At 60.2% G+C, this 27,384-nt stretch overlaps 14 protein-coding genes across 14 annotated transcripts; 6 read left to right on the plus strand and 8 right to left on the minus strand.

The window, feature by feature from the left end:
• Positions 1-61: 61 nt before the first annotated feature.
• Positions 62-1,585, minus strand: OSTLU_92920 (predicted protein; the record flags this gene model as incomplete). The annotated part of the gene is made up of 1 exon (XM_001418478.1): positions 62-1,585. One exon carries the CDS (start codon positions 1,583-1,585, stop codon positions 62-64), a length of 1,524 nt encoding a protein of 507 aa, XP_001418515.1.
• A 373-nt stretch (positions 1,586-1,958) lies between these two features.
• Positions 1,959-2,558, minus strand: OSTLU_15848 (predicted protein; the record flags this gene model as incomplete). Its single annotated transcript, XM_001418479.1, has 1 exon — positions 1,959-2,558. One exon carries the CDS (start codon positions 2,556-2,558, stop codon positions 1,959-1,961), a length of 600 nt encoding a protein of 199 aa, XP_001418516.1.
• Positions 2,559-2,853: 295 nt separating this feature from the next.
• Positions 2,854-4,347, minus strand: OSTLU_40785 (predicted protein; the record flags this gene model as incomplete). The annotated part of the gene is made up of 1 exon (XM_001418480.1): positions 2,854-4,347. The coding sequence occupies one exon, from the start codon at positions 4,345-4,347 to the stop codon at positions 2,854-2,856; it is 1,494 nt and encodes a 497-aa protein (XP_001418517.1).
• Positions 4,348-5,411: 1,064 nt separating this feature from the next.
• Positions 5,412-6,416, plus strand: OSTLU_4406 (predicted protein; the record flags this gene model as incomplete). Its single annotated transcript, XM_001418233.1, has 1 exon — positions 5,412-6,416. A coding segment is annotated over one exon (1,005 nt), but the record flags the coding sequence as incomplete, so codon positions are not given.
• Positions 6,417-6,920: 504 nt separating this feature from the next.
• OSTLU_15852 (predicted protein) lies at positions 6,921-8,624 on the minus strand (the record flags this gene model as incomplete). Its single annotated transcript, XM_001418481.1, has 1 exon — positions 6,921-8,624. One exon carries the CDS (start codon positions 8,622-8,624, stop codon positions 6,921-6,923), a length of 1,704 nt encoding a protein of 567 aa, XP_001418518.1.
• Positions 8,625-8,751: 127 nt separating this feature from the next.
• On the plus strand, positions 8,752-9,303 carry OSTLU_8448 (predicted protein; the record flags this gene model as incomplete). Its single annotated transcript, XM_001418234.1, has 2 exons — positions 8,752-9,054; positions 9,181-9,303. Coding segments are annotated over 2 exons (426 nt in total), but the record flags the coding sequence as incomplete, so codon positions are not given.
• A 174-nt stretch (positions 9,304-9,477) lies between these two features.
• Positions 9,478-10,218, minus strand: OSTLU_5512 (predicted protein; the record flags this gene model as incomplete). Its single annotated transcript, XM_001418482.1, has 1 exon — positions 9,478-10,218. A coding segment is annotated over one exon (741 nt), but the record flags the coding sequence as incomplete, so codon positions are not given.
• Positions 10,219-10,793: 575 nt separating this feature from the next.
• Positions 10,794-15,296, plus strand: OSTLU_40911 (predicted protein; the record flags this gene model as incomplete). Its single annotated transcript, XM_001418235.1, has 2 exons — positions 10,794-13,570; positions 13,712-15,296. 2 exons carry the CDS (start codon positions 10,794-10,796, stop codon positions 15,294-15,296), a joined length of 4,362 nt encoding a protein of 1,453 aa, XP_001418272.1.
• Positions 15,294-16,942, minus strand: OSTLU_45928 (Amt family transporter: ammonium). The gene has a single exon (XM_001418483.1). The coding sequence runs from the start codon at positions 16,918-16,920 to the stop codon at positions 15,367-15,369; it is 1,554 nt and encodes a 517-aa protein (XP_001418520.1). The 5' UTR covers positions 16,921-16,942; the 3' UTR covers positions 15,294-15,366.
• Positions 16,943-17,280: 338 nt separating this feature from the next.
• OSTLU_32265 (predicted protein) lies at positions 17,281-19,872 on the plus strand (the record flags this gene model as incomplete). The annotated part of the gene is made up of 1 exon (XM_001418236.1): positions 17,281-19,872. The coding sequence occupies one exon, from the start codon at positions 17,281-17,283 to the stop codon at positions 19,870-19,872; it is 2,592 nt and encodes an 863-aa protein (XP_001418273.1).
• Positions 19,873-20,060: 188 nt separating this feature from the next.
• Positions 20,061-20,588, minus strand: RPL14 (Ribosomal protein L14, component of cytosolic 80S ribosome and 60S large subunit; the record flags this gene model as incomplete). Its single annotated transcript, XM_001418484.1, has 2 exons — positions 20,061-20,333; positions 20,487-20,588. Coding segments are annotated over 2 exons (375 nt in total), but the record flags the coding sequence as incomplete, so codon positions are not given.
• Positions 20,589-21,015: 427 nt separating this feature from the next.
• Positions 21,016-22,938, plus strand: OSTLU_32267 (predicted protein; the record flags this gene model as incomplete). The annotated part of the gene is made up of 1 exon (XM_001418237.1): positions 21,016-22,938. The coding sequence occupies one exon, from the start codon at positions 21,016-21,018 to the stop codon at positions 22,936-22,938; it is 1,923 nt and encodes a 640-aa protein (XP_001418274.1).
• A 779-nt stretch (positions 22,939-23,717) lies between these two features.
• On the plus strand, positions 23,718-26,534 carry GTA3501 (predicted protein; the record flags this gene model as incomplete). Its single annotated transcript, XM_001418238.1, has 1 exon — positions 23,718-26,534. The coding sequence occupies one exon, from the start codon at positions 23,718-23,720 to the stop codon at positions 26,532-26,534; it is 2,817 nt and encodes a 938-aa protein (XP_001418275.1).
• Positions 26,535-26,583: 49 nt separating this feature from the next.
• On the minus strand, positions 26,584-27,099 carry OSTLU_32269 (predicted protein; the record flags this gene model as incomplete). Its single annotated transcript, XM_001418485.1, has 1 exon — positions 26,584-27,099. One exon carries the CDS (start codon positions 27,097-27,099, stop codon positions 26,584-26,586), a length of 516 nt encoding a protein of 171 aa, XP_001418522.1.
• Between the last annotated feature and the right edge of the window lie 285 nt (positions 27,100-27,384).

Below are 27,384 nucleotides of genomic sequence, written 5' to 3' on the forward strand. Positions count from 1 at the left end.
TAACAATTTATTTTTGCGACATTACTTTACAAAGTGGCAGAGCGCCACACTAAATCACCCTCTAACGAGAGCGAATGGAAAGAATTGCTTTGGAAAGTTGCGGTATCGGCGTTTCCCTCGACTTTTTTGGAGAAGTTGAGGGTTCGTAGATATCCGCTAATGGTACACGCGTGGGCTGGTTCTCGATCGTATCGCGAATGATGGCGACGTAGCGATACATGCGATGACTGTCGAGTCGTTCAACGCGCTCCTCTGGAGAGTACTGACGAAGCGCCCAGAGGCGTTCGAAAATCGTCGGCCCTATTCGCTGCGTCGCGGTTTCGTTTTGATCTTCAAAAACCCCGGGCGATGCCGAGCTGGCATCGAATTCTTCTTGAATCGACAAGAAAGACTCTTTCGATTCGGTTGCGGCGATTAAGTCCTTCACCTCCGCTTCGAGTTCAATTTCGTTCGTTGGCATGCTAAACGCCGCAAGGAAAGACGTCCTCGCCCGCTTCGCAGCCGTGATAGGCTTGGAAAGCCCCTTGGCCACGCCTTTGGCGACGTTCGAGACTTGCCTCGTAACCTGACTCGCCTCCATCGTCGACATCGTCGTGGTGTTCATCACGCTTTCAATCGACACACGCTGGCGCCATAGAATTCCAGCTGCACCCCACTCGCGCGGTAAGTCCGCAAACACCCCGGGTCGATCGTTGTCGAGAACCAAGCCTTCGCCGACGTGGCAATATGGTCTGCGAACCAACGGACGCGACATCGGCAGCAAAGGGATGATGTCATCCTTTTGTACGACGCGCAAGATATCAATTTCCTCGATAGCTTGCGCGGTCTCCTTCGGTCCGAGTTTTGGTGAGCCAAACGTGACGACGCGACGAATCTTCGTCTTCTTCTTTTGATGCAGCAACAAAGCGAGCGCGACCGCTGCGGCGCCTCCGAGCGAGTGGCCCGTGAGTTGAAGCTCGTAGCCATCCAATAGCAAAGGCTCGATCGCCTCCAAGCATCGTTGCGCAATGTTTCGGTACCCTCTGTGCATCGGCACCGGCACATCTTCCGCTCTTCCAGTCGGCGCCGTGCCCAATCGCAAGTTTTGCGCCACATTCTTGATATTCTTTGTTCCGCGAAGCGACACGGTGTGCGTACGGTTTCTATGATCCGTCGTCACGATGGCTCTCTGCTCGCACGAACTCAACTCTAACACGCGCACGTCCTCTTTACCCCTGAAAAACTCTTCAATCTCCTCTAATGGTTGCCCATTCAAGCAAGCGATCTGCGCTATTCTGTACAACTCCTCGAACGACCCCACGACTGGTATCACGCTTCCGGGTGACGTCCCCGGCGGCATCTGTATCTGCTTCAACCAACTCGGCGCGAAGCGCATCGCCTCCACCGCTCGATTTCTCAGCTCCCCCAACCGTCGCTGCGATACCCCGTTCACAGCGTCCACGTCAACGCTCGCCTCCGCGTCACTCTCAGTCGTCGCTCGCGCCGTCGACGACGGCCGGCCGAAACGCGCTCTTCTCGCATCTTGCGCGCGTATCCCGCGTTCAATCGCCTGTTCATCCGTCGACCGCGTCGCGTCGTCAGTCATAATCATCGCCGTCGTCGTGGACGGCGGATGCCGCGGTCCATCGCGCGTCGCCGACACCGCGCGCGCGAGAACACGCGACGATCAGACGTCATCGTGGCTCCAGCACTCGACACGTTTTCGTTCGGTTCGTCGCGCGCACGTCGTGCGAACGCACCGTGAACCGAGAAACGAGCGCGCGCGTCGTCGGCGCGTGCATGGCTCGCGCCGTCGCGAGCCGCCGCCGCGCACCGCGTCTGTGTCTGAAGCTCTCGCGCGGCGGCGGTTGTGTATTCAGGAAACGAATGAAACTCGCGCGGCGTTGCAATTGAAAAGTGCGTAAAACAAGGGCGAAAATGTGCGTAAAGCGCTAACTCGCGCGCTGACTCGTGATCGATTAAGCCGCCGCGGATTGCGCGGCGACGTCTTCGCTCGCGTGGTGCGAGACGTACACTTCGCGTATTCGATCGAGCGAGACGGCGCGGCGAACCTCGGCGATGGCTTCGTGAAGCTCCGAGTCCTTTCCGATGAGCGGAACTTCGCCCTGGGACCACTCGAACTCGCCCATCACCACCTCGATGAGGCGTAACATCATGCGACGCGCCGTCATCGTCGTCGGGTTGTCCAATCGGTTCTCGCCGCGTTCGACGGTCTGGGTCGCCATCGTCCCGAGAAGTCTCCAGAGCTCGTCGTGCTCCGCGCTCGTGGTGCTCCATTTCCGCAACTCGAAGAAGTGCCCCTTCTCCAACGATGGGTGTGGATCGCGTTGATTGCGCTGCAAGAAGTTGAAGAGTCGGTAACTCGCGCAAACGTTCAACGCGTCTTGGTCCAGAGTTTCGTCAAACTTTAACGCGCCTCGTTCCTCGAGCTGAACCGCAAAGGCCTCGACGAAGTCTTCACCGAACGCCAAGTCGAGATCTTTTCTCGACACACTGGGCTGCCGCGATTCGGCGAGGAGTTTTTGTAAGTTTTCGGTGTATTCTTTTGCGTCCGTCATGATCGGGTCGCGAGCTGGGATGTGACGTTCGGTTCTGCGTCGTTGCGCGCGGCGACGCCGTCGAGCGTCGTGGACGGAAACAAAGAGAGTGTCAAATCGCGCGGACAAATGTGAGTCATGCTAATCATGTGTGTATTATTACGTCGCACGACGCTCGAGGAGACGTACGTCACCTCTCGCGCGCGTACGGGCAAGAATGGAGCTACAAATGCAAGTGCGTGCGAATGCGAAACCGCGTCGGCGAGTGCGCGATGGAAGATCGCGCGTCCAGAGGACGCGCGATTATCGGATGCAGTTATTGCGCCGCGCGGCGACGACGCATATCGTTCAACTCGCTAGCCATCAAAAACGCAAGCTCGATGGCTTGGCTCGCGTTCAAGCGCGGATCACAATGGGTGAGGTAGCGCTTTTCCAAATCAGACACCGAAACGTCCATGATGCCGCCCGTGCACTCGGTGACGTTTTGCCCCGTCATCTCTAAGTGAACCCCACCAGGATAAGTACCCATCTTTTCGTGCACTTCAAAGAATGCCATAATTTCGTCGCGCACCGCCTCGAACGGACGCGTCTTGAAACCGTTATCAGTCTTGATGGTGTTCCCGTGCATGGGATCCGTAACCCACAACACGTTGAGCCCGGCGTCTTCAATGGCGGTGATGAGACGCGGAAGATGCTCGCGCAACTTGGCAGCACCCATGCGAGAGATGAGGGTGATGCGACCCGGGACGTTGTCCGGGTTCAACTTCTTCACCAAGCTCACCACACCCTCGCCGTCGCTCTTGTCGGAAATCTTGATGCCGATCGGGTTGGAAATACCGCGGAAGTATTCCATGTGTGCGCCTTCGGGTTGGCGCGTGCGCTCACCACACCACAAGAAATGCGCGGAACAGCCGTAATGCTCCTCGGTCGTGGAGTCCAAACGCGTGAGCGATTCTTCATAACCCAGGTGAAGAGCTTCGTGCGCCGTGAAGAAGGATGTCTCTTGCATCGACGGATGAGTTTCGTCGATGCCGCACGCCGCCATAAAGTCAATCGCGGCGTCGACGCGCTGCGCAAGATCCTCATATTGACTGCCTCGTTCGGTGTTTTCCATAAAATCCAAATTCCAATCGCTCACGCGCGTCATCGCGGCGTACCCTCCGTTACTGAAAGCTCGCAGCAAGTTGAGCGTGGCGCACGACTGATCGTACGCCTTGACCAAACGCGAAGGGTCCGGCCGACGCGCTTCCGGGGTGAACTCACAGCTGTTGATGTTATCGCCTCTGTACGACGGCAACGAGAGCCCATCGATCGTTTCCAAGTCTTCGGAACGGGGTTTGGCGAACTGGCCAGCCATTCGTCCCAGCTTCACCACGGGCACGCCCGAGCCGTACATCAACACGACGGACATTTGCAGCAAAACCCGGTACGTATCCCGCACGTTATCCGACGTGAAATCTCTAAAACTTTCCGCACAATCACCACCGAACAAGACGAACGCGTTACCAGCCGCCGCGTTCGCGAGCTTTTCCTGCAAGTCGCGCGCTTCTCCCGCGAACACGAGCGGCGGCCGGTTGGCGATCACCTTCAGCGCCTCCTCCAGCTCAGCCTGATTTTCATAGTTCGGTTGTTGCAGCGCCTCGCGCTGTCGCCAAGACTTCGGGTTCCACTCCTTCAAATTCGCCCCCGTCGCGCTGACGTCCGCGCTCCTCGCCTTCGACTTGCTCGCCGTCGCCTGCGCCCTGCTCGCGTCGCGCGCGCCGCGCTCCGGGTTAGTCCTCGCGTTCGTCGTCGTTCGCCCTCGTCCCATCCGCGCGTCCCTCGCGCGCGTCGCCTCGAACGATCCACCATCCCTCCCCACCGATCCGCGCGTCTCGCGCTCGCGCGCGCGCGTCGCGCGCGTCTCGCGCCGTCGTCGCGTAACCCTCGACTCGATCGTCCGCCGTCGTCATCCACCCGATCGCGCGCGCGCGTCGTCGTTCGCGCCGCGCCGCGCACCTCGTCACCGTCGTCACCGATCGTCGCGCGCCCGCGCGCGTCGTTCGCGCGCGCGTCGGCGTCGCCGCGCGTCGGACGCACGCCATGTCGAGCGATCGATTGTGCCGCCGCCGACGGCGCGCGCGTCCCAAGCGCGCGTGGTTCCGAATGTCCGAACTTTCCCATCGCGATCGCGTTCTGATGGCATCGCGAGGCTTACTGTACGGCACTCGCGCGTTCGACGTATTCTGTGTGCGCACTGTTTGCGCACACAGAACGGGTGGTTTTTATGCGTCGCGCATCGGTGTGGATAGAATGTCCGGTGTGAAGGTTTGAATCGCGACGCTTCGCGCGATGGATGAAACGACGCGCGACCGCAGAGCGACGCGCGACGCGCGGCGCGACGCGGCGACGCGCGGAGCCGCGCATAAGAATTATCGTCGACCGCGGCGCGAGGCGCGAGGCGCGCGCGACGCGGGATGACGACGATGGGACGGGGGATGACGACGACGTCGACGACGACGGCCGTTAACGGCGCGCGCGCGCGCGCGGGACGACGCGCGCGAGCGACGCGCGCGGTGACGTCGAGAGGTGCGCGCGACGCGGGATGACGGGGAGGGGAGGTGGACGCGACGGGCGGGGGGGGGGACGCGCGGCGCGGACGGAGGGGGGGACGCGAGCGACGCGAGCGATGACATCGAAATCGAAACGGCACGATTTTTTTTGAAATGTCGCGGCGCGCGGCGCGACGGGTCGGTCGGACGCGTTCGGCGCGCGCGCGACGATCGGGGGAGGGTGGACTGACGTGTATTCGTTCGACGCGGCGCAGCGGTGGAGATCGATGACGATGGGTACGACGTCGACGATGGGATGATTTCGAGCACGGAGTTTGAAGACGACGACGAGCAAGTCACCGTGCGAGACGACTTGACGCGTTTGTACGGCGTCTTGCCCGCGGACGTTCGGGACGCGGTGAAGAATCATCCGGAACGGAAACATCTGTTGGAGGTGGTGTTGGATCTCGGTCGAGCGCCCGAGGCGAGATTTCTGGGGGAAATTGGGTCGATGTTCCTGCGCGAGGCGCCAGTGGTGGAAGCTGAGCTCGTCGCGGCGGCGAAGGCGGTGGGGGAGTTTGGTGGGGATAACCGAGCGGGCATCGAAGGCACGTTACATCGCATTTCGTGCATTCGAAACAGGCGTGGTCACATCGTCGGCATGACGTGTCGCGTTGGACGAGCTGTGACGGGGCATATCGATATGATTCGAGATATTTTACCGAGCGGCGAGAGCGTGTTGTTTTTGGGACGTCCGGGTGTCGGAAAGACGACGGTCATCCGCGAAATGGCGCGTGTGTTGAGCGATGAGCTCAAAAAACGCGTGGTGATCATCGACACCAGCAACGAGATCGGCGGTGATGGCGACATCCCGCACCCCGCCATCGGGGGCGCGCGGCGAATGCAAGTTCCGGATCCGTCCATGCAACACCGCGTCATGATCGAAGCCGTGGAGAATCACATGCCCGAGGTGATCATCGTCGATGAAATCGGTACCGAAGCCGAAGCGCTGGCGTGTCGAACGATCGCCGAGCGTGGTGTTCAGCTCATTGGTACCGCGCACGGGCAGTTGCTGGAGAACTTGATCAAGAACCCGACGCTGACCGATTTGGTCGGCGGCGTCCAGACTGTCACGCTCGGCGACGACGAAGCGCGCGCGAGAGGGTGCCAAAAGTCCATCCTCGAGCGTCAAGGTCCGCCGACGTTTCCAATTTTGATCGAAATGCACGAACGCAACATGTGGGTCGCGCACAACGTCGCTGAAAGCGTCGATGAAGTGCTCAGCGGGGCGCGACCAGTCGTGCAGCTTCGCACTCGCGATGGCGAAGGCGAAGTGACGGTGCATCGCACCGTTTACGATATGGACGTCAGTCTTGGCACTGCGAACGTGAGCCATACGCTCGGGGCCATGGGTGGCATAATCGCCCCCACGAGTCGTCTGAACAACCGAGCAGATAGCTCGGTCGATGACCCATATGCTTGGGCCCAAACCATCGGCAACGTTCCGGACAAGGACGCTTTGGACAACGTTTACGGAGGCACGGCGTTCAAGGAAAACAAGAAGCGCGGCAAAAAGACGCGTGCGAACGCCTCCAAGCGTTGATTCAGGTCAGCGCACCACTTTCTACACTAGTACCATCAGAGTATTACCGCACATTACGCTATCATCGCCCGCGACTTACTCATTGCGGGTTTGTATCATATTCAAGATCTCGAGCCGTCGACATCGACGGCTTCCGCTGTTGTACTTGGAGGCTGTACTATCACGCGGCGCGACACATGCAATGTTATAAAATACGAGATATGTCGTTAAGTTATTACACGTACGAGCGGCCGCCGCTCCATTACTAAATTATCCGCGACCAAACGCGCGTAAAGATTCCGTACCACCGCCGCCGCTCGCTCGAGCGGACGCGGTGACGACGTTCTCCTCGGGCGCTGTCACGGGTACTTCTTCTTCAAGCGGAATGTACGCGGGAACTTGCACCGGGATTTTCGACCGACCAACTTTCGTCGGCGTTCGATGTCTCTGTTCCGCCGGTGTGGTGGACAGTTTCGCGCTCACCGCCGCCCAGCGCACGGCGAAGGCCGACCATCCCTTGGCGACGTGTACTCGGACGTTTTCGTAGACGCTCGTAACGATTTGACGCGTCTTTAGCGCACGATCTCCCGGTCCGACGCTCAAGGAGATCACCGCCGTAAAGCATCCGAGCTGAATAAGGCGCGCGAGCGCCCGGATGAGGTGTCTACGCTCCTTACCATCGGGGTCGATCTTGAACTCGTCTTCCTCGTCTTCATCCGAGGCGTACTCGACATTGGAATAAATGGTGTGACGCGTGATCGCGGATCGCACCGAGCCCGCGATACTGTAGCGCTTGTGCGCGCCGTGCGCACGCTGCGTAGTCGCGCCCAGCGGCCACCGGCGATTGGAGTGAAAGGATGAAACATCGGACTTGGCGTCTGGGGAAAACGGCGCCGCGGCGACGGACGCAGGCCCTCGTCGAGGTGGCTTCGTCGGCGAGGTTATCTTGAACTCGCGGTACTCCTCGACCGTTTGCTCTGCAGTGTGCTTCCTCTTTTGTCTGAAAACCGTACGACCGACGCGATTGATGATGAAGAACGGCGAACCTAAAGTAAAGTTCACCGTCTTCCACGCTGCGCCAAACGTATTCGCGAACAATCCCACGATTGGTGCCGCTAGCTTCTTCCCGCCTCGCGGCCCGATCGAAAGCGTCATGTCGATGCCATTTTCGTTCGCCTCCTCGTACTTCTCAACAAAATCTTCCCCGTACTCCGCACACATCATCTCGCGCGCCGTCGACGACATCGTCACCCTCGACACCAACTCTCGATCCGCCGCTTCGATGACTTCCTCAAACGCTCGCGACTGCCTCGTCAACGCGCGTCTCGCCCGCGCTCGAAACTCCTCCTCCGCCTCCGCGCTCAATCCCGCGCTTTCCAACGCATCGTGCAACCTTCGCGCCACGAATTCATCCGAATTCCGCTCAAACGCCATGACTTTCGCCTCCACCCTCTCCACCGTCTTGCGCGCGCTATCCTCCAGCGTCCTCGCGCGCGCCCCCGCGCGTTCGCTCGCGTACGCCACCGCGCTCAGCGCTCGCTCCCCGTCCCGCCGCACCACCGATTCCGCGTGTTCAAACGATTCAAAATTCACGTAATCTTCCATCATCAGCGCTCTGCTCGCCTTACTCGTCGTCTTCGGTCGTCGTCTCGTCGCCCGATCGAGTCGCGGCGACATCACCCCCGCGCGCATCGCCCGCCAATCTCTCGCCTCTTCGTCCTCGCTCTCCCCCGTCCCGTCGCCCTCGCGCGCGATCGCCGCGTCATCGACGTTGTTTTCTTTCCCATCGTCGCTCGCGTCGTCGTCCTCGTCGTCGTCGTCGTCCTCGTCGTCGTCGGATTCCATCCGTCGCGCGTACGCCCTCGCGAACGCGTCGAGTCGTCCGCGCTTCGCCCGCTGCGCCCGCGCCGGCGACGGGTCCTCGCCGCGCGCGTCGTCGTATCCTCGCAGCACCGCCGCCGCGACGGTCGCCATCGCGCGCGCGTCGCGTTCGGCCGCGGCGAACGGCTCGCGCGCGCGGTTTAAATTTAAATTCAAAATCGTTCGCGACGGCGCGTCGGGTCGGCGCACGCGCGCGCGCGCCGCGATGCCGCGCGTCGCGTCCGCGCTGGACAACTGCGGTCTCATCGCCGCGTTCGTCGCCGTCGTCGCGGCGCAGGCGCTGAAGCCGCTGACGGCGCGCGTCGCCGGCGGCGCGTGGAGGCCCGCGCTCGCGCTCGCGAGCGGTGGATTTCCGAGCTCGCACAGCGCGTTCGTCACCGCGCTCGCCGCGGGCGTGGGCGCGCAGTGGGGATACGACTCGGGATCGTTCGCGTGCGCGTGCGCGGTGAGCGCGGTGGTGATGTACGACGCGATGGGGGTGCGAAGACAGGCTGGATTCCACGCGACGGCGATCAACACGCTGGTGGCGAACGCGTACGGGACGCGAGGCGAAGGCGCGACGACGACGGGGACGACGCGCGAGGAGATGGACGAGGACGGAGGAAGGTATCGAGGCGACGCGGAGAGCGGGGCGCCGCAGGCGGGGGAGTCGCTCACGGACACGCTGTTCGACGAAGGATTCGACGCGTTCGTCGGGCGGTTGCAAGAGCGACCGCTGCGAGAGCACATCGGGCACACGCCCGTGCAGGTCGTCGCGGGGGCGGTGACGGGGATCGTGATAGGGATCGCCGTCAGTTTTAGCGTGGTGGGCCCGGAGTGAGGCGTTCGGGGGCGGGGAGTCGCTTCTATGTATTGGAATCTTATTTTACTAGCCGTCGCGGAAACTGGACAGCTGTCGAATCGCGTCTTCGTCGAATCGAAGACGATCGCACTAAGCCTTCATGCCGATGACGACGAACGTCATGAAAATCACCATGACGAGCAAAATGTAAATGCACACGATGGCGACGCTGTGCTTTTGCGACTTCTCGGCTTGTACCAACTCTTTTCGTCCTTGCTCGACGGACGCCGCCACCTCTTGACAGTTATAGTCGATGCGGTCTAAAATCGTCCCTTGGTCGATGATCAGGGCGGATAAGTCCTTCATCACCGCCCCGAGGTCTTGCACGGACTCCAAAATTTTCATCACCTCGCGATCGCGCTCGATGCTCACCGTCTCGGCGCGATTCAACATCTCCATACGCAGCATCGACTCGCCGCCGCCGCCCGCGCTCGCGCCCGCGCCGGCGCCGCTGAACTGCGCGTACGAGTCCAGACCCGCCGCTCCCGGTCCTCGATCTTGCTGCGACTTCAATTTGGCTAAATAATCCTTCTGCTGTTTCCTAAAATCCTGCGAAAGCTTGTTCAACTCCATCGCCAACTTTCTCTGCGCGTTGACGCGCACGCGCTCCTCCCCATCTCCTTCCCCCGTCTCGCTCACGCTCCGTATTGCGACATCGCACCGCTTAAACAGTTTCGTCACTTCCTTCGTCAGCGCCTCCGCGACGACGTCCTCGCCCGCGACGTCGTCGAAATTTGGCAGCAACGCCTTGGCGTGCGCCTCGCGCAACCCGCGCAGGCTCGTCCGTATCGCCTCCACGTCCCTCGCCGCGTCATCGCACCGCTCGACCCATCGCGGGACGACGCCCGCGCGTTCCGGCACCCCCACGCGCACGTCATCGCTCGCGTCGTCGCTCCGCGCGCCCAGCGCGGCGTCCAGCAGTCTCGACGTGCCGCGCGCGTCCCCGACCGTCGTCGCGAGCGACGCGTGCGCGTCGCCTCGCTGCGCGCGCGCGACGTCGCGCGCGCGCGCGTACGCGTGCGTGAGGTTTCTGTGCGCGCCGAACGCGCTCGCGGCGCGCGCGCGCGCCACCATCGCGCGTCGTCGAATGCGGTCGCGTCCGTTCGGAGTCGTTGCTTTGGAGTCGTCGCTTCGGCGCGTTTGGAGTCAAAACGACGCGCGTCGCGCGCGCGCGAACGCGAGACGGGCGTCGGAGACGGGCGGTCGCGCGCGTCGACGAACGCGCGATGGTCGACGCGCGAGACGCGCTCGTAGCGCTCGCGATCGGCGCCGAGGTGTGGATTACGAGCGATGGAAAAGATGGCGACGCGGCGACGCATCTGCCGGGCGTCGTCGCGTCCGTGCGAGACGATGGACGCGCGTGCGGCGTGAAGGTTGAGGGCGAAGACGGCGAGCGCGAGTGCGACGCGGGAGAGGTGCTGATGCGCGAACGCGCGACGGCGGAGGATATGGTGAAGCTGAACCATCTGCACGAACCGGGCGTGCTCGAAAATTTGCGCGCGCGGTACGCGACGGATGACATCTACACCTACACCGGGTCGATCCTGATCGCGGTGAACCCGTTCAAGGACGTCGGACACTTGTATGATGAACACATGATGTCGATGTATCGAGGGGCGCGATTGGGAGATCTGAGTCCGCACGTGTACGCCACGGCGGACGCCGCGTACGAGGCGCTGCGGACGGAGGGCGTGTCGCAGAGCGTGCTGGTGAGCGGGGAATCTGGGGCGGGGAAGACAGAGACGGCGAAGTTATTGATGCGGTACATCGCGCACAGATCGTCGTCCGATGAAGACGCGGGTGGAGGTAGGACGACGCAGGATAAAGTGTTGGAAAGTAATCCGTTGTTGGAAGCGTTTGGGAACGCGAAAACGGTTCGAAACGACAACAGTAGTCGATTTGGAAAGTACGTGGAGCTTCAATTCGATTCGAAATATCGTATCAGTGGGGCGGCGATCCGTACGTACCTCCTCGAGCGAAGTCGCGTCGTGAAGACGAGCGATCCCGAGCGGAATTTTCACATCTTTTATCAGCTGTGTGCTGGAGCAGAAGAGAGCGATCGAGAGACTTGGCGATTGAAGGACGCATCTGCTTATAATTACACCAACCAGAGCGCGTGTTTCGACTTAGATGGCTTGGACAACTCGGAGGAGTACAGACGCACTACGAACGCCATGGACGTGGTCGGCATTACCAAGGCGGAGCAGAAGAGCATCATGAGCGTCGTCGCGGGTATTTTGCACTTGGGCAATATTTGTTTCATCGACAATACCGACGACGAAGGCTGTGATTTCGCCAGCGATGCCGCTAAGGGCGCGTTGGTAGATTGCGCCGCGGTTTTAAAGCTCGATGCCGAAAAGCTCGAGCGCTCCCTTCGCACGAGAAGAATCGTCCTCGCTGATGAAGTCATTCACAAGCCCCTCTCCGCCGCCGCCGCGACGCACTCGCGCGATGCGCTCGCGAAGAGTCTGTACTCCAAGTTATTCGATTCGCTCGTCGATCGAATCAACATCAGTATCGGTCAAGATGCGACGAGCAAAGCGTTCATCGGAGTCCTCGATATCTACGGTTTTGAGAGCTTCGCCGTGAATTCGTTTGAGCAATTCTGCATCAACTTCGCCAACGAGAAGCTTCAGCAACATTTCAATCAGCACGTCTTCAAGATGGAGCAAGAAGAGTACGAAAGAGAAGGTATCGATTGGTCTTACATCGAATTCATCGATAATCAGGACATGCTCGACGTGATCGAGCGGCGTTCGAACGGAATCATATCGTTGCTTGACGAATCGTGCATGCTGGCGTCGAGTACGGATGAGCAGTTTGCTCAAAAGTTGTACACTGGTCTCAAGGACGAGCAACGCCTCAGCAAGCCCAAGTTGTCTCAAACTGCGTTCACACTTTCTCATTATGCGGGTGATGTGACGTATGAGAGTAATACCTTCCTCGACAAGAATAAAGACTTCGTAATCCAAGAGCATGAAGAAATTTTGGCAAGCGGATCCCACGAAGAACTCGTTAGAATGTTCGCGCTTGGTGATGACTCTTCGGAAACGTCTGGACGAGGAAAGTCGTCTACAAAGTTTAGTTCCGTGAGTACGCGCTTCAAGAAGCAGCTCGGTGAGCTCATGTCAAAGCTTAACGCGACGGAACCCCATTACATAAGATGCATCAAGCCAAACGCAGCGTCCAAGGCGTCGAGCTTTGAAGGCGCAAACGTTCTTCAGCAGCTTCGCTGCGGGGGTGTATTGGAGGCCATTCGCATCAGCTGTGCGGGATATCCATCGCGAAAGCCTATCGAGATTTTTCTCGCGCGTTTTGGTCTCCTTGCTCCGCAAGCAGCCGCGCTGTATTTCGAAGGTCGTGAACGCGAAGCACTCGAAGGGATTTTGCAAGCCGCCAACGTCGATGGATGGCAAATCGGCAAAACACAGGTCTTCCTAAGGTCGGGTCAGATGGCTATTTTGGACGTTCTACGCCTGAATAAGCTGAACAAGGCGGCCATCGAGATTCAAAGCAGGGCGCGCGCGTTCGTCAAACGTAAGCAGTTCACCGAGCTGAGATCGGCTTCGATCAAGGTTGCCGCAGCCGCTCGTGGAATGCTTGCTCGCAAGAGGGTTCGCAGCATACGGGAGCAAATTGCAGCCGTTCGAATTCAGACTGCATTCAGGGCCATACGTGCGCGAGTTCAATTCGAGCGGACCAAAGACGCGGTGCAAAAGATTCAGGCAATCGTTCGAGGTGCGAGAGCACGACGAATTCTCCGGCAGACTCGGGCGACAGAAATAACCACGAACAAAGCGGCCACGTGCATCCAGTCTCACTGGAAAGCTAAGGTTGCTCGCAAGGAATTCAAAGTCGCGAAGGCCAGGGCACGGGAAACTGGTGCGCTTCTCGAAGCGAAGTCGTCGCTTGAGCAGCAGCTCGAATCTGAGCGAGCCCGCACTGCCATGGAGCAACGCGCCCGTCAAGATGAAAACGCTCGCCACGCCTCGATGGAACAAGAGCTTCGCGCGCGCATGGAGACATTGGAAAAGGAACTTGCTATCGCGAGAGAAAGTGTGCACGGAATCGTTGAGTCTCGAGTGTCTGAAGTTACGTCGCAGAAAGATGGCGAAATCAACGTGCTCAGGCAATCGTTGGTCGAGCGCGATGCCAAACTCGCAGAGCTGCAAGAGTGGAAAGCAACGAGAGAGGCGCAGTTCGCAGAGCTGAACTCGAAACTAGAAGCGATACATCTCGACTCGCTTGCGTCGCCGGCTAAACATTCAATCGCAACCGGTGAAGCGACCATCGCGTCCGCGTCCTCGAGTGCGCTCGGGGATTTGAACACACGAATCAGCGAAAAGATTGAACTCAACTCAAAATTGCGCCAAGAAAACGACTCGCTTCAGCAAGAGCGTACCGATCTTGAAAGAGTAGTGAATCAGTTGCGCACAGAGATGAGCGAAATGGAGAAGGAAAACGCAACGATGAAGTCGCAATGTTCGCCTTCGCCGGTGAGGACTGGCGGACGATTCGCTTCAATTCTCAGCCCGATGTCGCCCATGGACGGGTTGGACACTCTGGAGTCCCCGCGGACTCCAGATACGCCGAATAGCGAAGACGTAGAGGCAGCCCTCGAACGAGAACAAGCTGAACTGGACGCGCGGAAATTGAAGCTCGAACAAGTCCGCTCGCACATGGAGTACGCAGTCTTGTTGAACTTCATCGAGAAGGACGCGAGGGATGCGGGATTCATGGAGAATGGGACTCCAGTGCTCGCGTGCATTATTTTTAGATGCTTACTCAAATGGGGAACGTTTGAGTTGGATAGAACGAGTCTGTTCGACAAGATCATGGATGCTATCAACATAAGTTTGGAGGACGCAGGCGAAGATTACGCGGCGCTGACTTACTGGCTCACTAATGCGTTTATTCTCCTGCAGCTCTTGCAGCGAACGCTCAAGACGACCGCGTCGGGTAGCAAAGAAAACCGAAGGAAAAGTGGCGGTCTATTCGATCGGCTGAACTCTCGGTTTGTGCGCGCTACGACGCCGGTGTCGACATCGTCTCCTGGCGTGAAAGGTGTCTCGCACATCGACGCCAAATATCCGGCGTTTCTGTTCAAGCAGCAGCTGGCGGCGCTCGTGGAAAAGATTTATGGCACTCTACGAGACCGTGTGAAAAAGGACGTAACTCCACAGTTTGCTACTTGCATTCAAGCCCCGAGACAGCGTTCAGGTACGGCAACTCTTGCACGCAGTGCGTCGGGCGTCCTTCGCCCCGAGTTGGGTCAAGGCTGGATGCGAATCTTGGACACGTTGGACGAAACCGTCAAGGCGATGGCTTTAAATAATGTCCCCCAGGCACTCAGCAAACGTTTCTTCGTTCAAGTATTTTGTTTTATAAACGTTCAAATGTTCAACGCCCTTCTTCTCCGGCGCGAATGTTGCTCGTTTTCGAACGGTGAGTACATCAAGATGGGTCTATCTCTTTTCGATTCATGGGCTCGCAAGCCCCAAAACGAAGCCGTCGGCGAAGACTCCTTGGATGAATTGAGATTTATTCGCCAGGCTGTCAATCTACTAGTGATCCACCAAAAGCCGCAGAAGACTTTGAATGAAATAACCTTGGAGCTATGCCCTCAACTCAGCATTCAGCAGCTTTACAGAATCAGCACGATGTACTGGGACGACAAGTACGGCACGGAATCCGTCAACGCCGAGGTTTTGAGCGAAATGCGAATTAGAATGAAGGAAGATAACAGTTCGCATGCGAGTAACTCATTTCTACTCGACGATGATAGTAGTGTACAGTTCAGCATCGACGAAAATCTCGATGCGCAAGCGATCAGTATACAGCTCGACGGCGGTTTCGGCCTTCCGGGAACTTTTCTCGAGAATCCGTCCTTCGCGTTTCTACTTGCACGACCGAGCGAACAGTGACGAAGAATTTAGCTTGTAATGACAACGATACACTAGATTAACGGATACAAAAATTTACTCGAGAGCAGGTTCATTCCTCGGTGATGGTCAACTTGGCTTCGCCGAGACTTCCTAAGTCTCCAGGAAGCAACGGAGCACTGGAGCGCCCTGGACTTTGCGATGGAGATGGAGTTAGGCTGCCGTCACTAGTCGACGACCGCCGACTAGTCGCGACGGAAGTAGGCTTCGCGTCGGTTTCCATGATTTCGCTGAGCACCATGGCAAATCGAGCCGCATCGCCAGCGCGAACGCGCATTTCCATTTGACTCTCGCTGCCCGACTTGTCTTTGAACCTGAAAATCGTCGTTTGGAACTCGGTGTACGATGAACCGCCGTGCATGGACCTGTCGAGCCCATTACATTCTCTGTCGGCCGACACTCGGAGTGCATTGAAGTACTTGAGTACAGCGAGCACGGCCAGCGCCGTGACGGACACCCAAGCGCATAAGGCGAGTAGGAACACCAAGGCTGCGCCGAAGACGGCGCCGCCGTGCGAGCATCCGTACAACAACCCGCAACCCTTGTAAGAATCGCCGTAAAAGTGCTTGAGGAACTTCGGCGCACTGAAAAGCGCGGAGGCGACGATGCCCCAAATACCGCCAAAAAAGTGTACGGCGACGGCGTCGACGACATCATCGAGCTTCTTGCGCACCATAAAGTCCGACGCCCAGACGTATAAAACTCCGGCGACGACGCCGATGACGAGGGACACGCCAATCTCTACGAACGCCGCGCCCCCGGAAGAGCTCACGAGAGCGGTGAGGATACCGTTGATCATTCGAGCCGGACGAACGCGACTGCGATCGCGATACATATCGATACAGACCACGGTGATACCGCCGAGGCAACCCGAGAGCGCGGTGACGAGACCGACGCGCGCAACCGTGATCAAATGCTCTTCGGCGAGCGTCCGCACGCTGCCGCAATTGAACCCGAACCACCCGTACCACATGAGCATGCCTCCGATCACCTGATACACCGGGTTCTGCTGAGGCATATCGTTCGCCCGTCGTCCGTGAGAGAACCGCCCCGCGCGCGCGCCGACGACGTACACCGCCCAGAGCGCGCACAGTCCCCCCGTCACGTGCACCACGCCCGATCCCGCGTAATCCAGCACCCCGACGTCGAACAACACCCTCCCACCCCCCCTGACCGGATTCGCCCACCCGTTCTCCGCCCACGCCCAGTGCGAGACGATCGGAAAGATGACCCCCGCCACCACGCTCGACAAAACCGCGTACGACTGAAACGGAAACCGCTCCGCCACCGCCCCCGACACGATCGTCGCGCTCGTCGCCGCGAAGCACGCCGAAAAGAACGCGTTCGCGTGCGCCCCCGCCGCCGTCGCGTGATTCGCGCTGTCAAACTTCGCCGACCGCATCCCGAACCCGTCCCTGCCCGCGAACCCGTCCTCGCCCGCGCCCCACGCCAGCCCGTACCCGACCGCGTAATACGCCACCCCGCTCGCGCACAGGTCCAAGACGTTCTTCACCAGCACGCTCTTCGTGTTCCGGATCGACACGCTCCCGACCTCGAGCAGCGCGAACCCGATCGACATCGCGAACACCAGCGTGGCGCAGTACATGAAGAAGACCGCGTCCACCTTTTGCACGTCCAGCGTCACCTGCATCCCCGCCATCGCGCGCGATCGTTCGTCGCGCGTCCGCGTCGGCGTCCGACGCGGCGCGCGGCGCGCGGCGGCGTCTGACGCGTCGCGCGGCGCGTCGCGACGTCGCGCGCCGAGGCGTCGCGTCGACCCGAGACACCCGCGTGTGCGGGCGCCACGGATTCGACGCGACCGACCGCGACCGCGCACGACGACGCGCGTCGACGCGCGCGCGACGCCATGCGCGCGGCGACGCGACGGTGACGACCACACGCGCGTCGCGCCCGACGACGACGCGAGACGACGCGCCGAACGCGGCGCGGCGAAGCCGAACGCGGGATGCCGACGCGAATCCTGTGCGTCGCGGAGAAACCGTCGCTGGCGAGCGCGATCGCGAGGACGCTCGCGCGCGGAGGCGATGGAGGCGATCGCGGCGTCGTCGCGCGGCGAGGGCTGGCGACGGAGGTGCACGAGTTCGCGACGGCGCGAGAGGGGTCGTGGGCGTTCGCGAGCGGGACGCGGGACGGACGCGCGGAGTGGCGGGTGACGTCGACGACTGGGCACGTCGCGAGCGTGGAGTTTTCGGCGCGGTATCAGGCGTGGGAGGGGTGCGAACCGGGGGAGCTGTTCGCGGCGGACGTGGTGAAGCGCGCGGACGGGCGAATGGTGGGGCATCTGGAACGCGAGGCGAGAGGGTGCGATTATCTCGTGTTGTTTCTCGATTGCGACCGGGAGGGGGAGAATATATGCTTCGAGGTGATGGAGGCGTGCGCGGGGGGGTTGAAAACGGGAGCGACCGAACCCGGGGCGCCGTCGGCGCGGATTCTGCGCGCCAAGTTTAGCGCGGTGACGCGAGAGAGCATCGAGCGCGCCATGAGGACGCTCGGCGAACCGAACAGAAACGAGGCGCTCGCCGTGGACGCGAGGCAAGAGTTGGATTTGAAGATGGGCGTCGCGTTCACGCGATTCCAAACGCAGTATTTTTTGAACAAGTACGATCGCTTGGATGCGCGCGTGGTGTCGTACGGGCCGTGTCAAACCCCCACGCTCGGTTTCGCCGTGCAGAGACACTTGGAGATTATTCGTCACGTTCCCGAACCGTATTGGGCGCTGGACGCCTCGTTTGACGACGCGGCGACGGGGGACACCATCGCGCCGGCGTGGCGACGGACGAGATTGTTTGACGAAGAAACCACGCGCGCGTTTCTCCAGCTCGTGAACGACGCCAACGAGTTCCGAGTCACCTCGATTGAGGTCAACGCGGAAAAGCGCGGGCGCCCGAGCGGGCTAAACACGGTCGAGATGCTCAAGGCGGCGTCGGCGGGTTTGGGCATGGGCGCCCACCGTGCGATGCAAGTCGCCGAGCGTCTGTACATGGCTGGTCATATATCGTACCCACGCACCGAAAGCACGGCGTACCCTCGCGGTTTCGAGTTGAAGCAGACGCTGACGATTCAAAAGTCCCATCCGACGTGGGGCGCGTTCGTCTCGCGCTTGCTCGACGAAAGTTCGATGACGTCGCCCAAGCGAGGCGTGGACGCGGGTGATCACCCACCGATAACGCCGATGCGTGCGAGTACGGAAGACCAAGTGGGAGGCGGTGAGGCGTGGCGGCTGTACGACTTCATATCGCGACATTTCATCGCGAGCGTATCGCCCGACTGCGAATACGAGACGCAAACCGCGACGTTGGACGCCGGCGGCGAAGAGTTTACGCTGCAGGGTAAGCGCGTTATCGAGCACGGGTGGACGGAGATCATGCCGCACAGGATGATCGAAGATAGTTCATTGCCCGTCTGCGTCGTCCAAGGCGCGAGAATACCTCTCAAGTCGGTACGATTGCGAAGCGAATCAACATCTCCGCCAGAGTACTTGACGGAGAGCGAACTCATCGGCTTGATGGAGAAGAACGGCATCGGCACGGATGCGTCAATACCGACGCACATCAACAACATCCAAGTGCGCAAGTACGTCGATGTCGCAAAAGGCCGTCGAATAGTGCCGAGCCAGCTCGGGATCACGCTCGTTCAAGGATATCACGCCATTGACTCCGAGCTCGTGTTGCCCACGGTGCGTCGGCACGTCGAGCGACAGCTGGATCTCGTCGCCAAAGGTCAGGCCCCGTACGAGGGTGTGGTCGCTCATATTCTCGCCCAGATGTTCGACAAGTTCAACTACTTCACCACAAACATCGCCGCCATGGATGCGCTCTTCGAAGCGTCATTTTCGCACACGACGACGGAGTCTACGCCGTACTCCAAGTGCGGTCGGTGTTCGAGATATCTCAAACTCGTCGGCGCGACCGGGCGCATTCAGCGTCTCTACTGTCCGACCGAGGAGGTGGTTTACGAACTCCCGATCGGCGGCGTGTTCAAACAACACAACGGTCGCACGTGCGCGATATGTGGCTTCGAACTGTTGATAGTTTCCCAAAAAGGCACGGGGCGCGCGTATCCGCTGTGTCCGTTTTGTTTCAACCATCCCCCGTTCGAGGGCGCGCCTCGAATTAAGGCTTTACTCCGAGGCTCACCGCACCCGCGCGAGCACCCAGTCGCGGACGACGTGAGCGTATCAACGTGTCCCGAGTGCGCGGCGTCGAATAGACCGGGCGTGTTGATGCTCGATCCCGCGGCGACGTCGCCCGGAAAGCTGTACTGCTCGAGCGCGGCGTGCGACGTCCTCGTTCGACTGCCGCCTAGCGTGAAACGAAGCGCCGTGAGCCACGACGCCGAGTGCGCAGCGTGCGAGGCGAAGTGTTTAGATCTCGAGATGTTCAACGGGGATAAGGCAACGGTGTGTCTGAGATGTGAGGATGAGTTGAGCGAATCCGTTCGCGTCGTCCGAGTCAAGCCGCCGAGCTCGGGTCGCGGCGGAAGAGGTCGCGGCGGAAGAGGCGGCCGGGGACGGGACGACGAACGGCGACGCGAGTGACATGTAGGCAGTAGCTCAGTAGCTCTAACGAGAACAGAGGCAATAGCTCAGTAGCTCTAACGAGAACGATTGAATGTAAAATATTTCAAAGCCCGCGAGCTCATCGTCCGTCGCCGGTTTATCTTCTAGTATTGTAGCTACGACGTCTGGCGAGGCTCATCTAACGAGCGCCTCCATTCGATTTACGCAGCGAGCGCCTTCTTGATGAGAGCGCTGCGCTTCGTGCGCGCGAGCGCAACCTTGAATCGTTCAAAGTCCGTGAGATTCGCGCGCGCGTTTTGTCGCGCAATCTTCTTGCCCCACGCGCTCTTCGCCCAAGAGCCCTCGACGTCGGCGCTCTTCCACGCCGCCGCGAGCGCCGCCTCGTCGCACTTTCGCTCGACGTCAACCTTCATGTCCGTGATCGCCACTCGACGAAGGCTGATCACGTCGCGCTTGACACCCGGAGCCGCGACGAGCACCTACGACCATTCACGAAACCGCACATCATCGTCAGTCATCCATCCCCCGTCCCGTTCGCGGCGCGCGCTGTTTAGGGTCTGCCCTCGCGTTAGGGTCATCCCCATCGCGCGTCTCCTCGACCCCGTTCGCGTACGCGCGGCGCTCGCACGCACCCTGTTCATGTCCACGATATCGACGATCACCAAAAGCTTCCCATATCGGGCGTCCGCCTTGAGGTTGCACAGCGCGACGCGGCCGATCTCGACGTTTCTCTGTTCGCGTCGCGATGCGCGTGCGGGGCGCGATCGTTCGTCAGTCTTCCCTTCGTCGCGATGCGCGTTCGATCGCGTCGGTGGCGCGCGCGGTTCGACGGCGGTGATTTCGATTCGCGTCGCGCGTACGTTGAAGGGCATGTCGTCGTTCGCGCGTCGGTGAGAGACGGCGACGCGCCGTCGTCGGCGCGATGCGGCCCCGCGCGACGGCGGTTTATTTACATGTAGGGTTTTCATTGATGGAGCGTTTTGTAGTTTTGTATGTGCGTCGTAACGACATCGCGTACACCGCGGCACACGCGCGCGCGCGATGCCCGCCGACGCGCGGCGCGCGCGGCGACGCGCGCTCGACGCGCTCTTCTTCGTCGCCTGCGCGTCCTGCGTCGCCGGTCGCGCCGCGGCGCGCGCGAGCGCGGAAGATGTGCGCGCGATGGCGCGGCCCGCGGACGCGCGCGACGCGGTCTCGAGCGCGGTGCTCGCGGTGCTGCGCGCGCCGTGCGACGCGTACGCGAAATCGTTCGACGATGAAACCGCGGCGTCGCTGCGCGCGGGAGCGCGACGAGCGCTCGAGGCGCAGTGCGCGCGCGCAGGCGGGGACGAGACGCGGAGCGACGCGTGCGGGACGCTCGCGACGGTGGCGGACGGCGCGCGCGCGATGACGCGAGGAGAGGCGATGGGACACTTTAAGCAAGCGATGCACGAGAGCTGTCAATCGGGGGCGGCGGCGATGTCGGATCCGGAGAAGCGGGACGCGAGTGAGGCGACGCGGTACGTGCGCGAGGCGGTGACGCGCGCGGCGGAGGAGGAAGCGGTGGCGGGACGCACGGCGAGCGCGGGGAGATGGGAGGACGACGGGGGCGAGGGAACGTCGCCGGCGACGTCGGTGACGGAGGAAGGCGGCGACGGGCGCACGGGTGATCGTGGAATGTGGGGATGGGATCGAGACGCGCCGACTCAAACGTCGGCGGAGGACGCGTTCGGGGCGGCGTCGAGCGTGGATTCGATCAAGCATCGCGAGCGACAGGCGTTGGGTGACATGTACAGGCGTACGAACGGTGCGAAATGGCGCAGACGGGACGGTTGGATGTCCAGCAAGTCTTACTGCGAGTGGTACGGGGTGACGTGTCTCGAAAAGGATTTCGGCGTCGCCTTTGTGGATTTGCGAGACAACGGCATGGAGGGCGACATGCCGCAAGCGATCGATGAATTGAAGCTTTTACAAGGACTGGACCTGTCGTATAATCGGCTCGAAGGACGTTTGAGCGCGATGCTCGGTGAGCTGAAGACGCTGCGGTACCTCTTGGTACGATCGAACGCGCTGTATTCCGACATTCCCGCCGGCTTGTTTAGGAAAGGCTCGCCGTTGACGCAGCTGGACCTGAGCGACAATTCTTTGTCTGGGGCGATTCCTGGACGCGAGTTTGTGTACTTGACAAGCTTGCGTATGTTCAATGTGTCAAACAACGCGCTCACGGGTACGATTCCGAACATCGCCTCGCTCCCAGCGTTGGAGATATTTTCGGCATCCACCAACGCGCTGCGTGGCGCTGTGCCTCACTTTGACGACGCCGCCAAGATTCGTTTCTTCGACGTGAGCAAGAATGCATTACATGGTTCGATTCCATCGCTTTCATCCGTACCGTCCTGGGTGTTGTTTGACGTCTCCCACAACTCCCTCACCGGCGAGCTCCCGCGGACAGCGCTTCCGCGAACGCTTCGCGTGTTCTCGTGCGCCAACAACAACCTGAATGGCACCGTGCCGCAAACGTTCGCTCAGCTGCCCAAGGTGGAGCACTTGGACTTTTCGGCGAATCAATTCACCGGCGCGTTACCCGCGAGCGTGTTGCAAAAAAAGACGCTGCGATACTTCAACGTCTCGCGGAACGCGTTCGAAGGCGAACTTCCGCGCTCGGTGTACCAAGGCGAACTCGAGCGTCAATCCATGAGACTGGAGGAATTTGACGTCAGTCACAACAAACTCACGGGTGCGCTGCCGCAGTCAATCGTCGAGTTGGACCGCCTTCGTGTCATCGACGTCGCGCACAACGCGCTGAGCGGCGATTTACCTTCGCGTTGGGCCGTCGACCGCCTCGAGCGTCTCGACGTCAAAGCCAACGCGTTCACGGGCGCCATCCCCACCATCCTCGCCAGAGCCACGCGCCTGCGCCACCTCGATTTGAGTCAAAACGCCCTCAGATCTCGCGCCAACTTAGCCGTGCTCACGATCCCCACCCTCGAGCACTTGGACGTCTCCGGAAACTCGCTCGATTGGAACGAAGCCGCCGCCGCGCCGGCGCCGAAAATCGACCGAGCGCGCGCCATCGAACCCCCTTCGCTTCACGACGACCTCTGACGCTCGAACCGCCTAGACATCGATTTGTACCACTCGCCGCTATCATCGTATTTCAACCTAATCTGTCCACCGCGCCAAGTCTCGCGCGAACGATCCATCGAACGCCGCGCGTCTTCGCGTTCGCGAAGCCCCGCGCCCGCCGCGGCTGGGATTCGCTTTCAGATCGCGCACATTCCTCATTGCCTCGCGCGCGCGCGACCGAACCACGGCTCAGGCGCGCACGACGCGAACGATCACATCGCGTCGCACGTCACGCGCCGTCGCTCGGGGTCATGGTGCGCGAGATCGTTCCGCAGTACACGAAAGTCTCGGCGAAGAAGCTGCGCGCAGCCATCGATGCGGGGGAAGATCTGTCCGACGACGACGCCGTGAGCGACGATCGCGACGCGAGCGACGAAGAGGGCGGTCGCGTGGGCGCGTTGGACGATCCCACGGCGAACGAGGACGACGATCACGGCGATGAGGACGAACAGGACGAGGTTGAGGACGACGAGGATGAAGATTTCGACGAGGAAGACGAAGAAGACGAAGACGAAGGCGCGAAAGTCTCAAAGAAGAAAGGGAAACGGAAGAATCCGTTCGTGGATGACGTTGCGGAGGAAGACGATGACGACGATGAGGGCTCTGGGCGGAAGAAAACGTCGAAGAAGAAGAGGGGTGGGGCGAGATTCATCGACGACGTCGCCGACGTCGCCGACGCGGACGAAGACGAGGACGAGGACGAGGGTGAGGAGGATGAACCGTTGGATGAGGAGGAGCGCGATGCGTTGAGGAGAGACATGGACACGCGTCTGCACGCGCGGATGGAGAATCAAGGACAGTTTGAACGCATGGAGAACGAGGAGGAGTTGGAGCGCATGATCAAGGAGCGGTACGCGGCGCCGAGGTACGAAGCGGGGACGGGGCAGTTGGACGCCAACGTCGATCAGCAGGCGCTGCATCCGACGGTGCGTGATCCCAAGCTTTGGCTTGTCACGGTGAAGCTCGGGAAAGAGCGCGAGACCGTCGTGTGCTTGATGCAAAAGACGATCAACCTGGCCAAGCAAGGGAAACCCCCCATGCAAATCTTGTCGTGCATCGCGCAGGATCACCTCAAGGGATACATCTACGTCGAAGCCGAGCGTGAAGATCATGTGCGAAAAGCGTTACAAGGAATGAGACACGTGTACCACGGTAAACCTGTTCGATTGGTGCCGATTAACGAAATGGTCGACTCGATCAGCGTCACAACAAAGGAAGTCTCCGTGGTCAAGGTGGATTCGTGGGTTCGCATGCGCACCGGCGTGTACAAGGGAGACTTGGCGCAGGTCGTCGACGTGAACTACGCCGATAACCAGTGTACGGTCAAATTGGTCCCGCGCATAGACTACCAGCACCTCGCCGATAAGGAATCAGGCAAGGCGAAGGGCAAGACAAAATCTCAAGTCCGCCCACCAGCGCGTCTTTTCGCGGAAGCCGAAGCCAAGCGATTGAATTTGTCTTTCGAAAGAGGCCGATACGATCGCAGCTTGGGTGCGAGCGTGGACGTATTGTGCAGCACGACGAAGCTCTTGGATGGGTATCACATGAAGACGTGCTCTTTAGCCACAGTCAAGCTCGCCGATGCGCCGACGTTGGATGAACTTCAAAAGTTCGCCATCGGTGACGACGAGGACGGTGAGAAGGGCGGTAACTCCAGCGGCGCGTTGGCCGCGCTGTCCAAAGCCGTCGGTACTCGCAAGACTGATTTGAAGTTCATGCCGGGCGACCAAGTAATCATCGTCGAGGGCGATTTGAGAAACCTTGAGGGCGTCGTCGAGCGAATCGACCCCGACGGACGCGTCGTCGTCAATCCGTCGCATAAAGAGCTGAACGAGTTACTGACGTTCAAGTCCGAACAACTGCGAAAGCACTTCAAGACTGGTTCCACTGTGCGCGTGTTGCACGGAAAGCACGAGGGCGTGGTCGGTATGGTGGTGAAGGTGGAACGCGACGTAGCGCACATCTTCTCGACGGTGAGTAACGAAGAGTTCCAAGTCTTCATGCACGATCTTGCCGATAGCGAAGAAACCACGCAGCGTATCGACACGATTGGTGAGTACGCTTTGCATGATTTGGCGATGCTCGAAGGCTCTGAAGTCGGTTGCATCATTCGTGTCGAGAAGGATGTCGCCTTCGTCATGACCAATGCCGGCACCCCAGACCGACCCGAGATCAGGCCCGTAAAGCTTCATGAGTTGAAAAAGAAGCTGCTGAGTAGGAACATTTCCGCACAAGACGCTCACATGGACACCATCGATCAAGGGTCGATGGTTCGCATCATAGACGGCAAGTACAAGGACACCACGGGTACGGTAGAGCACATCTTCAAGGGTACGCTCTGGATTCGAGCTCGGCACGTACAAGAACACGGCGGTATCGTTTGCATTCGCGCTCGAAATTGCGTGGCACACGGCGGTAACAAGGGTTCCCAAATTGGTGGTGGTCTGGCTGCCCAAATGATGGGCGCGCATGGCATGCCGCCGAAGTCTCCAGGTCATGCTCTCTTGCAGAGTTCGTACACTTCTGGTTTGCGTGGTGATTTGATGTCTCAAAGTCTTCAAGCTCCGAGAGCTGCACCACCACGTGCTTTTGGTGGACCTGGTCGCCGCGGCCAGGATCCGCTCATCGGTCAAACGAAGAAGGTTCGCGCTGGTGTGTACAAGGGATACATCGGACGCATCGTCGACGTCACCGACACGTCCGTCCGTCTCGAGCTTCAAGCGCAGGCACGCACTGTTACGGTCAATCGCGAGCACTTAGACGTCCCACAAGTTGCCCCGAGTCGTGACTCTTTCTTGGCTCCTCGCGCGACGAGCATGTACGATGCTCCTGGCTCGAGAACTCCGGCGCACTACCCGATGACACCGGCTCACGGCGGCGGTATGACGCCAATGCACGGCGGTATGACGCCCGCGCGCGAGGCCGCTTGGAACCCCACCGCGACACCGGCGCACATCCAGGACAACTGGGAGCCGACGTCTACTGCAGGCACCGGGTGGGGTGCTGGAAATGTCGGTTACACGCCAGGCGGGTACGGCGACTCCAGCGCCCTGGCGGGTCCGACACCGAACGCATACGGCGTCGGCGCCACGCCAGGTGCCGCCTACGGTCAAACGCCCGGTGGATACGGTCAAACGCCTGGTGGGTACGAAGCAGATGAATACGTCGCCCCACCGGCGGCAGCGTCGTGGCCGGAAGATTACAAGGGTCGTTTCCTACCGGGTGTCGTCGTGCGTTTGACGAGTGGCGCGCAAGGTTACATCACCTCTGTCGCGCCGGCGGGTTCTAGTTTCAAGGTGAAAATCGGTACCTCGCGCCCGCGTGACGGTGTGGAGGTCTTAGAGACCGTGCCGAAGTCAGCACCCGAAGAGACCGTCACAGAACAAGAGCTCGAGATCGTGCGACCGGGAAAGAAGACGTCAGTCATCATCGTCACCGATTCTGGAGACGCGTCCCGCGGCGACACCGGCGAGCTCATCACCATCGATGGTGTCGACGGTGTCGTGCGTTTAAGTAGCACGAATGACGTCGTACTCTTAGACATGTCGTGCCTGGCTCGTCGCTGGGTCGAATAATAGTGCTGTTGAAATACGTTTACTACACAAGTCCGATTGAGCCTAAATTCTATTTCGCTTCCACTCCGCCGACGTCGTTTTCGTTTTCGACGCCCCCTAAAACTTTTGCGCACCCGAAGTCGGTTTGCATACACGAAGTGTACGTTTGACGCTGGAGTTTCACCAAAGGTCCGACTATAGGAGCGTTTTCCCAAATCGGGCCGTCCGGAAGGTAGTCCCGATGGTAAACAATCTTCCGCGATTCCGGATTGGCGTTGAACTTTAAAACGCTTATCCCGGATATGTTTCGAAGCGGCCCCGTCCCGAGCAACATATCTAACCTCCACGTCGCGACGTAAGAGTCCGCTTGGCACACTTCCTCGTCGACTGTCAAATACTGCCTCGAAAAATCGAATTGATTCCTCAAATATCGCTCCATATTTCTCTTTCCGTGAATCTTCGTCAAGCCAGGGCCGTCGACGTAATCAAACGCCTCGTCGTCGTAATTCGCCAAGCATCCCGTCTCCCAATTATCTTGATTACACATCATCACGCTCCTCGCCGCTTCCAATCGCTCGGTCGACATCGTCCCACACTGCCCAGTAGGCGCGCCGACGCTTCCTCCGAATTTCTCCGCGCTCGCCGCGTCCCGCGCCGCGAACGCGCTCGCCACGAGCGCCATCGCGCACACCGATTTCCCGATCGCCGCGAACGCCTCGTCGACGAACGACGCGGTCGACGTCGACGCGTCGCGTCCATCGCGTCCGCGTCCGCCATCGTCGCGCGTCGTCGCCGGTTCCGTCGACGTCTGCACCGGTTCCTTCGCCTCGACCGCGTTTCGCGCGACGTCGCGGACGCGCGCGCGCGGCGC

This window comes from Ostreococcus lucimarinus, chromosome 6 (assembly GCF_000092065.1).
Source record: "Ostreococcus lucimarinus CCE9901 chromosome 6, complete sequence".
Taxonomy (NCBI): domain Eukaryota; kingdom Viridiplantae; phylum Chlorophyta; class Mamiellophyceae; order Mamiellales; family Bathycoccaceae; genus Ostreococcus; species Ostreococcus sp. 'lucimarinus'.

What these genes read in the sequence shown, in the direction of transcription:
- OSTLU_45928 (XM_001418483.1), bottom strand. Translation starts at nt 16,920, where the DNA reads ATGTACTGCGCCACGCTGGTGTTCGCGATGTCGATCGGGTTCGCGCTG.